Source organism: Folsomia candida, unplaced genomic scaffold, assembly GCF_002217175.1.
Source record: "Folsomia candida strain VU population unplaced genomic scaffold, ASM221717v1 Fcan01_Sc015, whole genome shotgun sequence".
Classification (NCBI taxonomy): Eukaryota; Metazoa; Arthropoda; class Collembola; order Entomobryomorpha; family Isotomidae; genus Folsomia; species Folsomia candida.
In genome coordinates, this window is record NW_019091207.1 from 331,218 (window position 1) to 341,849 (window position 10,632).

Genomic DNA, 10,632 nt, shown 5'->3' on the forward strand with positions numbered 1-10,632 from the left:
CAGAAAGCCTCATTTTGTTCTGTACACGTGTTATGTGTCTTGTGCTGCATAATTGATTGCGAACCTTGAGAAGTTCATTGATGCCACTTTAATGAATATATGAATGCTTTCATTTCGTTCTCTTGCTCCTCATTACGTACTTATTTTCTTTCTTTGTGTCTTTCTGCATGCCCAGAATTTAAGCAACTTTCTCCACTATTTTTACTTTCTCTGTGACCATGATGATTCCCACAATCTAATAATTATTTTAATAATTATCGACAGGGCGAAGACCAGCCGAACCAACGCCAACTCCTCCTGACGCCTTCATCCCGAAGTCCGGGTTCCGGAAAAGTTGGTGACGAAGATGGAACCACGATGCTCTTAATGAAAGAAAAATATCTTGTCGGACCGGATGCGCGATCCCAATCGGTGGATATCATCACTTCGTCCCCCTACCCGGGTGAAAACGGGTCCGTCTACCGCCCCTCCTCCGCTCAGATGATGGCCCCACCCCCGCCGTCACACGCGCTGACCGGCGGACCTCACGGGGGCGGCCCGTCCTCCGAATATCCCGACTTGTTGGACCTTCCTCACACCCGATTTCAAGAATCCCCGGCACCCTCGACGACATCAACGCTGCCCGATTCTACCCGGATGTTGATAACGCCGCAAGGATTAAACCCGTCAATCGTCGTAAATCCCAGCCGTCTCGGGTATAATCACCCGCAAGCGATATATTCAAATGGGGGTGGCGGCCGCCCCTCGTTCGGACTTCCCTTTTCTCCCGCGGAACAACCCGCCTTCGTCCCGGCGGGGATGCGACCCGGGTATGTGACGCTGCCAAGACGACACAGAGTTCCGAGTTGGTCGCCCGGTCCGTCGTCCAACTTTGACCCAGCTTCTAGTCCAATGGGGCCTCCAAGTCCGACCGGTTCCGCGGCCACGATTTCCCTCCCGTTTGTGAAGGCGAGACCGAAATATGATAATTTAGGACCGAGAACAACGGCGGATGGGAGTTCGAGACTTTCCCTGGATAATTTACCGGGTAATGGTGGCACCTCGACGCCCAATTTTCACCCGCATCCGGGTTTAATCGGGGGAACTTTGGGGCGCCACAATGTCCTCAGGTCAACCCCCACGCCATCCATGTTAGGCCAACCGATCTCCCACTTTGCTCCGATTCAGGAGGTGGAACACATCTCTTCGCCGGTGGAGGTGGACAATGATGAGGAAGCACCGATAAGCACACCCTCTGATAAGCATAAACCCAGCACTAAGACTGATAGGACTCCGACGCCGAGCGGCAGTAGGGGATCTAGTCCCACGAAGGGGAAGAAAGTTCCACCCAAACCGCCTCCAAAGCCGGTGAAGAAAAATGTAAATGCAAATCCTGCAGAAATTTCAAATGGGGTCGTCACTACTACACCCCCCGAAAAAATTAATGATCCCTCAACCGCAATTGCGGGCGATGATGGGACAGAAGTTTAAAATTTACATTATTTTATTTTTTTGGAGTTTTATAGTTTAGTAAAATTTTATAGAAAGACTTTCTCTCACGCAGATTTACATATTTTGCCCTGTTGTTACTTAATTTTAGAAATTTTTATTTGTTAATATATTAACGAAGAAAGCATAATTTTTGTCGTAGATTGAGTTTTTTTGTAAAGAGCTGAGAGAGATTGATTGTATGTAAACACGCATATTATTATTATTATTTAGAAGAGCTGCCAAACTGTAATAATTATTCGATTTACGGTATATTTTATCAACTTTATTCTATATTTAATTACTTAATTTGGAAAAGAAACTTCAGCGTGCCATCAAAATACAAGAGTGGAAAAGTTTTTCGATAAAGTTCAATTTCATAAAAACGTGACTAATACGACAATTTGATATCATGTAAAATAAATAAGAATACATATATTACACAATTTAATAAAATACATAGAAATACCATGTGCTACACTTTATGATAACACATAATCTTGATAAGCAAAAAAAATCAAGCGTTACTAAATACTGACATAAGGAATGTTTTGTCTTATCCATGTTAGTTTGTACGCATTTACATAATGCGTTCATAAGTCTCTTAATCAAACTTTTATACATGCTACATACATCAATATAATAAAAATGCAAATTAAATAAATTATTATATGTACAATTTCTAAATATTTACATAATAATTAATTAAAGGAAAGGGTTTTCTAGCAGATAATCCTTTACATTGTGATTCACTACTAAATAAAAAATGTATGTATATAAAATAAAAATCTCCTGAAGAATATTAAGTACATATTATATTATAGATAGATCAAATAATTAAAATATTAGGTACGAAAACGTTGTAATTACATTTAACCCTAGTTTTAAATATTTAAGAATGTATGTACAATTACTTATGAACGATTTTTGACTCACTCCTCCTCTCACACACTGACAAATCTTTAAATTATTATTGACATTTATGTATGTATTGTTAGAGTAAAAATCACCTATTTCATGAAATAAATGAGTTTACATACAAAATAAATGCAACTTTTTTAGAACTATTTTTTTATTTTTAAAATTAATAAAAAAATTTAATTTTGCAGATTCCAAGTTCAAAAATTCGGCACGATCAAACCATAATTTTCCTTTCGAAAATCCATAAAATTACTTTTCCTAAATGTGCCAATAAATTGCATAAAATAAGAATTAGACGCAAATAAAAACAACTAAAATTAGTCTCACTACTACAGAAATGTAAGATAAGACCTACTCAAACTTTCCATTTCCTCCCAGTTTTCGTACGATTTTTCATGCAATATGTATTTCATGCAAATAGTATGAGAGAAAATCTTCAGATTTTTCAAAAATTAACGACCAATTTAAAAAAAAATGTTTTTACACGTTTTTCTTGATAATGAATTGCATTCAAAATTTGAATTTCAAATAGTGACAAATACCTAAAGTCCAAACATTAAGACGAAACTTTTCCTCGTTCTTTTTTTCTACGAAAACTATCGCTTAATCCAATTAGCTTTTTCTTCCTCTTATGTAACTCAAGATTTAGAGTGCCCACGAGAAGGACTTTCTTTTACAACAACAAACTTTTACTTTTATCAGAGTCAGTCAACCCACCTTGTCAACGTCAGATTTTCATTAGTGATGTAATACTTAACTTGGTTGCTTTTACCAGGACACACATTTTTTCAAATGTCATTAAAGAAAGGTCACTCATTTCAAAATAAGTATTTCGAGAGAGAGAGAGACTTATCTAAGATTATATCAAATGTCAGAGACATGGATGTAATTCTTATCGAGTCGTCAAGGTTGACACGTAATCCCCCCGCCCCCCATTCAACGAGGATTATGGACTTTTGGGTCAAAAAAATGTATAAAAAAATTATATTTTTTCACAGATACGATGAAGTTGGGACTCATTTTCTTTATAGTAGCAGTAGCAGTAACTGTCCTGGTTACCAGTGGCCGCGGAAGCGTAGTAGGGACAATGTCCCCACGGTTGTTCGATGTCCTCATTTGTCTCCCCATCTTATATAAACCCATCCCTCCCCTATCCTACAATGTTAATGTCCCCACATGTCCCCACACCTTCCGCGGCCACTGGTAGCGTAGGTTGAAAGGTAAGCCTTCCTAATGTAATAAGCTAAGTAAGCGTCTTATGAAAAACCAATTTGGCAAAATGTCTCGTGTGCACATCTTCCACTGCATTTCTCCTTTAATTAATTATTTAACCACGTCTCCGGAAATCTCAATCTTATTTCAACGGAAATAAAAAAAAATTTTCTCTGGCTCACAATAATACTCTCGTGAATAAAAAGTTATGACATTTCTGCACCTGCAAGATAACAACAAAGTCAGAAATTCATATTCATTCCGTGGTGGTGGGCGTCGGAAGTGGGTCATGAAGATCTTATGGATGCACGTCTAAAATACCAACTCTTACAAAATTTGAATCTTCGCCTCATCTTCTGAATTTTAATCATATGGAATCAGTTGCATAATTCAGAGGGGAAAAACGATAGAATTTTCATTTTCATTCATCTCTTTTTTATTCGGTAAGCAAATTAATTAATCGGAGATGACAAAATCTGAACCCTGTTGTGTACAGAATATTTAACGCTTATATTTAGATAAGTACATACGTAGGTAGGAAAACATCAAATCAAGTTCTAGTTATACATTTTCATAAACATTTACAACATTGTTTTAACAAAAATCAAACCACCAAATTTACAAATAATGTTAACAAAACTTGTGTATTTATTCATCTTATCTGAATAACAATTCGGTACATGGTTGCAGTTATTCAAAGTGCTTTGATCAGTCATGCCGTCCATTAATGTATGGTATTAAAAATTAATTAACTTAAATCTCTAGTCTAAAATTTATACTCTAAATTCAATATTAATCAAACTATACAAAACCCAGAGTATAACGTTAACTTGATAAAGAGTAAAGTTTAGTCTGGATTTTGTACAGTTCTCTTAATATAAAATTAAGAGTGCATTTACATATTTTTCAAAAAAGTAACATTATTGTTAACAGTGTAATAAATTGGGTCATATTAAGTATGTATTAAATACTGGGTGCAAATCTCTGGTGCAAATCCGTAACCTGATATATATGTATTTCGATAATACAATATTGCAAACTTATCCTGGGTTTAAATATGTATACACATTTTCAATCTGGTTGCTTACATATCACACAAAAATATCTACACGTTGTCGAGGTACACATTCAATTTAATCAAGAAATAAATAAGTCGATCATTCGATACACTTATTCTCGCAATTTCGTTTACTCAGACCACTCTTAAAAATAAGTTTACCTTTTTGGAAGGTAAATTCCCTCTAAAATCTGAATTAATTAAACTAGTTATACTAAATCCAGAGTAACTTTAACTTACAATGCGATGGTGTGAAGTGTAACCCTCCGATTTGGTTGAAATTTCGAAGTTATGTGGTCCATGTCAATACAACCAACGTTTCTTCAGGCAGTTTCTGCGATGGTCAAAATTTGGCTAAATATTTGAGGTCAAAGTTGAAAAACGGGCGATTTTTAACAGGCGGATGAAGCAAACTCAACTTCCATCCTCTTCCCGTGCTAAAAATTGCACATTTTTCAACTTTAACCTCAAATATTTTGCCAAATTCTGACCATCGCACAAACTGCCTGAAGAAACGTTGGTTGTATTGACATGGACCACATAACTTCGAAATTTCAACCAAATCGGAGGGTTACACTTCACACCATCGCATTGTTAATAAAGAGTAAAGTTTCCTCTAGATTTAGTATACATAATTTGCTTAAATTCCGAATTCGGAGTGGATTCACTTTTCAAAATAGTAACATTTTTTTTAAGAGTGTAAACTCCAAAACCTGATTCCTCGTTCCATCACCCATTAGACACATCCAATCATAAAAATATCCAGGTTTTCATTCAAATGCAATAATCCGGCGGAGCAAAATTCCCTGAGGTATCTTGCCTCACGAGTTTCCTCATGTACCTCAAGACCAACGACTTTCTCTCAATATCCGAAGTGAAAGCTTGTTGAGCCTGTTCATCCTCCCGGTCCAATTCCTCCTCCCCGGATTCCGCGCCACTCATAATCATCGCGCCCAGGTCGGCATTCTGCGCGGAAAGGGGGGTATCCGCTCCTCCCCCCCTTCTTGAATCGCCACTTTCACTCTCCTCCGCCATGGAGGAAGAATCAATTTCCTCGTTATTTCCGGTATCATTTATCGGACTGGTTGATTCTTCCGCCTCGGTGGATTCATTGGAGGAATAACTTCCATCAATTTTGGTCAATTTTCTCGAACTGAATCGTTCATTGGTGAAGAATTCTTTGGGCTGCTGTTGGAGACTGGTGCGTTTTTCTTTATTTTTGAAATTCTGTTCCGCCATGAGATACGACATGAAGATGGAGGCGGGTAGGGAAATGTTGCGGCGGAAGGGGCGCGGCGGTGGGGGCAACCGTCTCCCCCCGGCGGCGCTGGTGGTGGTCGTGGTGATACTGAAATTTCGAATTCTGGCCGCGTTTTCATCCTCAAAACGACGCCGCGTGTCGTCCTGGTCGATGTCGGATATCATTTGATTCTCCAGGCGGAGAAGGTCAAAGGTGAAGTTGTCGTCTTTGGAGAAGCTCGATCTTTTTGGGTAGAGGTTTAACACGTTGTCCAGAGTGATGGACATAATCTCGATTTGACTTTCTAGCTCGGAATCGGAAAAGCGATGGGGTGGCGTGGCTTCGAGGAAGCTCGTGTCGTCGCTGGAGAGTTCGAGGTCGATCTGCGGAATAGGGAAGAGAGATAAGTTAGTATTATCAAAATATGTGTAGGACAGGAATGATAAGCTTTGTCGGTGTCTGTGCGGACAAAGCTTATCGGGCCGTATTTTGAGAAAGTTAGAAAGGATAAGTTGACAGGAGCGAACTTATGTAGCTGTAACGTGCACTCTGTTAGAAATCTGGTAAAATTAGGAAGGCATTGATTTCTAGGTATTAATGTTGCTACCCTTTGGTATTAAAATTGTGTATACTGGTCCGTAAAAATTCCCTACCGAAATGGTAAAACTTTAATACCGAGCAATTCCTACAGGGTATTACTTATCAATCAATACCACTTTGGTAGAGTCATAAATATATGAATACCACTTGGTATTAGGTTAATTCTGGATTTCTACACTGTTATAAATCTGGTATAGTCAGGCAGGTATCCATTTCTCGGTATTAAAGTTGCTACCGCTTGATACTAAAATTATACAGGTCTGTAAAAATTTGCTTCTGATACGGCAAAATTTTAATACCGATGAGCCATTCTTACAGGGTATTACTTAGATATTTGGTAGAGTCATATACATTATGAATACCGCTTGGTATTAGTTTAATACCGAATTTCTAAGAGTGTATACATACTTTGAGATTGTAAACTCTTGTACGTTTTTATGTACATACAAATGCGTATTTATTTATTACGTGTCGTCATTCCTGTTTATTTGCATTTGTACGCTACGTACGTACGTGCACCCACTCCACAAAATCCTTACCTCATCTTTATAACAGAGAAAGTCCTTGATCCCAAAGTCTACACAATTCGGAAAGTCCACGACCGAGTCATCCACCGTGATTCGAGTGAAAGCCTCGTCATTATTCTCGTCGTCGTACTGAATCCCGTCCGGACCCGGGCCAAAGGTCAACACCCTTTTGATAACCGTTTGTGGAGAAGGTGTCCTTGCCGGGGACGAATTATTATAAAGTTCGGGAGGAGTGTCGGCCGAAACGGTGATTTTTATCGACGGCTTTCTAAACCCTCGCCGAAACTGTTTAACAATCGGTCGGGCTCTGATTCGCTCCATATTTTTCATTGATAAGATCTTATCCGGAATTCTAAGGGTATCTTTAATCAATTCGTTTTCTTAAGTTGTTTTTACTGAATTCTAACTAATCAATTTGCTTTCTTAAATGTCGTAATTTACATACCGTGTCAAAATATGGACAAAGTAGTAACTATTCAAAATGCGTTATTAATCAATCTGTTTGTAAATGTATTTAGCAGTAATTCTTGCCTCATTTACATACTGTGCCAAAATGTACACAAAGTAATACTAAATCAGCCCAATATATAGTACTTTCTCCTCTCAAACACGCAATTTATGACACCAATTTACTCCTAAACTCTCACTCCCACGATAAATATGCACAAATCACGGTGAGACATGCAAGGAAACGACGCACAAAACTTTTACTTCCAGGAAGTCCGTAGTGGCAACAAGTAATGTATGAATTGGGGTCGATTGGTGCAATAAAAAGACCACCAGAGACTCGACTCACTCTCTCTGGGCTGAAAAAGAGGATGAATCGACTGGACAGATCTAGTTCAGAATATTTTCCCCGTGCAACTTTTATGCGGTCAACTTGCTTGATATCTTTCTTACGAAAGTTACTTTTCTTTCTCTTCGCCCTACTTCTCTCTTGGAGAAAGTTGGCTGACTCAATAAGTGACTTGGCTACGAGGAAAACTCGGAACTATTCGCTCTGCTGAGGAAAAGGAGAGAAGTGAGCAAGCGGAGAGATGATTTCGGAGTGAAATTTGTTCTCAAACTTCTCCCAGTTTAGTTTAGTTGGGTTCTCCTTTTTGTGCCTGGAGATGATGCGCACACAACATCGAGCACACTTTCTCCCAGGACTTACACATGTATATACAGTAACCAACCACTTCTGTGCTGATGCACCTTTGCCAGATAGCTGACCCTTCAAGCTGGCAATGGAGGTCTCCCAGCGTATGCTCTCAGATTTTGAGCAAATTAGTGTCAATCGATGACAAATTTAATTAGTATGAAATTTGCGAAAGACACGATCTCCCAATGGGCACGTTTGGCAGAGATATTTGCATCCGAAGAGGAGAAAACGCGCCTTAAAGGCGACAAATTTTACACTTTCCAAATTTACTGCACGTTTTCTCCTCTTCGGATGCAAATATCTCTACCAAACGTGCCCATTGGGAGATCGTGTCGTTTCCAAATTTCATACTAATTAAACTTGTCATCGATTGACACTAGTTTGCCCAAAATCTGAGCGCATACGCTGGGAGACCTCCCTTATCAGTACATATTTTGTTATTGCAACCTATCTATCCAGCTTAACGCTCTACCGATTCTGCACCTTTTTTAGCCTACCACCGTTCTTGTAAGGAGAAGACACAGTGAAGAAGAAAACGGCCTAAACTTGTCCATTGTTCTGTCAAGGCGGTGCGATGTAATGACGTTATCGGAGCGAGGGCAGGCAGGCAGGAAGCATGAGGGCAGAAGAAGAGTCACTCGTGTATGTGAAAGGATCGGAGAAAGCTTTTGTGGTTGCTGGTGGGTTTAGGTTTCAATTAGTGAGACAGTTACGGATCCCATCTTATCCTTAGTCGTCTTATGGAGTGATTCATCCCTCCTGTCAACAGACACACGTAGTCTTCCGTATTGATCCCGTTTTTATCACGCTCACATTCACCTGGCTGGCTGGAAATTGTCTTATTCTGGGCATCATCATTTCCAGGAAATTTATGTTGTGTATGTATATAAATAAATGTGTACATGTTCATAAAATGGCAAGAATCTGGTAGAGTTACATTTATACTCTGGACTGGTATTGATTTGGTAATATCTTCCTACCGGATTGGTAATAGTTAGTTTTTTAATGGTAAATTTTTCGTTATCGCAACATTGCCCTGCTAAAAATGTTGTGAAGTCACATACATGCAGACTCCGTACTGGTATTGATTTGGTAATAACTTCTTACCGGCTTGGTAATAGTTTGTTTCTTAGTGGAAAATGTTTTATTACCAATGTTAACAATGTGGTGAAGTCACACATTTACTCTGTACCGGTATTGATTTGGTAATAACTTCCCACCGGATTTGTAGCAGTTTGTTTTTTAATGGTAAATTTTTCATTACTACAACATTACTGCACGGTAATGCCCGTTATTACCGTGCCAGTGGAGTCATATATATGTATACGTACTCCGATCAGTAATGATTTAATACCAGTTTGCTAAGAGTGCATTACTGCACTTGCATGCATGCCAAATTTTGTTATATTAGTTGAGTCACTTTCGTGCGTGCTTTTATCAAAGTGTTCGTAATCGTTGTTGTTGTTGTTTTTGTTTGGTGTAAAAACTAGGAAAGATTTTCAGATTTGCGTCATACCAGTGTCAATAATATGGAAGGATATGTCACCCTTGTTTTCTGGTTATTTCCTAGTATTTTTTCTTATAAGAGAGCTACCTAAGTACATATTTGTCTGCGTGTATGGATGTACGCGACGTTTCATTTTCCTCTCGTCAATTAACCACCCGTCGGGAAGTGTTCCTGTTGCTAAACAAATGAAACTTGGCGTGGTTCTAGATGGGCGTGTAATGAGGACGTAATAATAAACCTGTAGACAGTGGCCGCGGAAGCCGTGGGGACATTAACATTGAAGGGAGGATAGGGGAGGGTGGGGTTTATATAAGACGGGGGAATAATGGGGGCATCTAATAACCGTGGGTACCTTGCCCCTCTGTCCACACCCTTCCGCGGCCACTGAACCCATAACATAGCCAGCCTGTAACATAAATACGTACGTCCATTCTGTTGTTGGACTAATCCCGATAAGTCTAGATAACCTCCGATCAGAAGTAATTTTCCTTTCCCACGATAAAAAAAATATCTGTAATCATTCTGTTTACTTTTTTCATGCGACTCCCACCACCCACCCACCAGAACAATTTGCAGAGTAAATATACATGCAGAAACAGAAGTATGTTTTTTTGTCCTATGGATCGAAAACCAATGCACGAGGCAAAGGTGGCAAATTGATTGATGTGTTGGGATAGAAGCTCTCTCTCGTTTGTTGACAATTAACAATTTAGCGCACGTTGAGTGATAGCTAGTTGACTTTGCAATTTGGTCAGTGTCAAGGCCTGGGCTTGTCGTGCTAGGAGAGATGCGAGAGGGTAACTACATAGATAGTGCTTCTGATGGTGATTTTGTATCAAAACAGTGGCCGCGGAATGGTGTGGGGGACCGAGGGACAATTTCCCCACGGTTATTCGATGTCCGCATCATCTCCCCATCTTATATAAACCCCTCCCTCCCCTATCCTACAATGTTAAT

General features: G+C 39.2%; 2 protein-coding genes across 5 annotated transcripts in view; one reads left to right on the forward strand and one right to left on the reverse strand.

The window, feature by feature from the left end:
- The window catches only part of LOC110856326, a 71,883-nt gene extending 69,368 nt beyond the window's left edge, over positions 1–2,515 (forward strand). For 3 of the 4 annotated variants that reach the window (XR_004836233.1, XR_004836234.1, XR_004836235.1), the window contains one exon: positions 265–403. Coding sequence is in view for 1 of the 4 variants with exons in the window: in XM_022104811.2 (XP_021960503.2) it covers positions 265–1,470 (1,206 nt within the window). In the remaining 3 variants the exon portion in view is untranslated. Of the gene's footprint in view, positions 1–264 lie in introns of all 4 variants that reach the window. The other variant, XM_022104811.2, reaches the window with a different exon arrangement.
- A 2,690-nt stretch (positions 2,516–5,205) lies between these two features.
- Positions 5,206–8,058, reverse strand: LOC110856327. Its single transcript, XM_022104812.2, has 3 exons — positions 7,470–8,058; positions 7,037–7,386; positions 5,206–6,280 (listed from the first exon to the last, which is right to left on the reverse strand). Exons 2-3 carry the CDS (start codon positions 7,352–7,354, stop codon positions 5,432–5,434), a joined length of 1,167 nt encoding a protein of 388 aa, XP_021960504.2. The 5' UTR covers positions 7,355–7,386; positions 7,470–8,058; the 3' UTR covers positions 5,206–5,431.
- Between the last annotated feature and the right edge of the window lie 2,574 nt (positions 8,059–10,632).

Excerpts from the sequence above, each read along its gene's own strand:
- LOC110856327 (XM_022104812.2), bottom strand. The coding sequence starts at position 7,354 with ATGAAAAATATGGAGCGAATCAGAGCCCGACCGATTGTTAAACAGTTT. Across the intron at positions 6,281-7,036 it reads TTCTCTGTTATAAAGATGAG|ATCGACCTCGAACTCTCCAG; the intron begins GTAAGGATTTTG and ends CCTATTCCGCAG.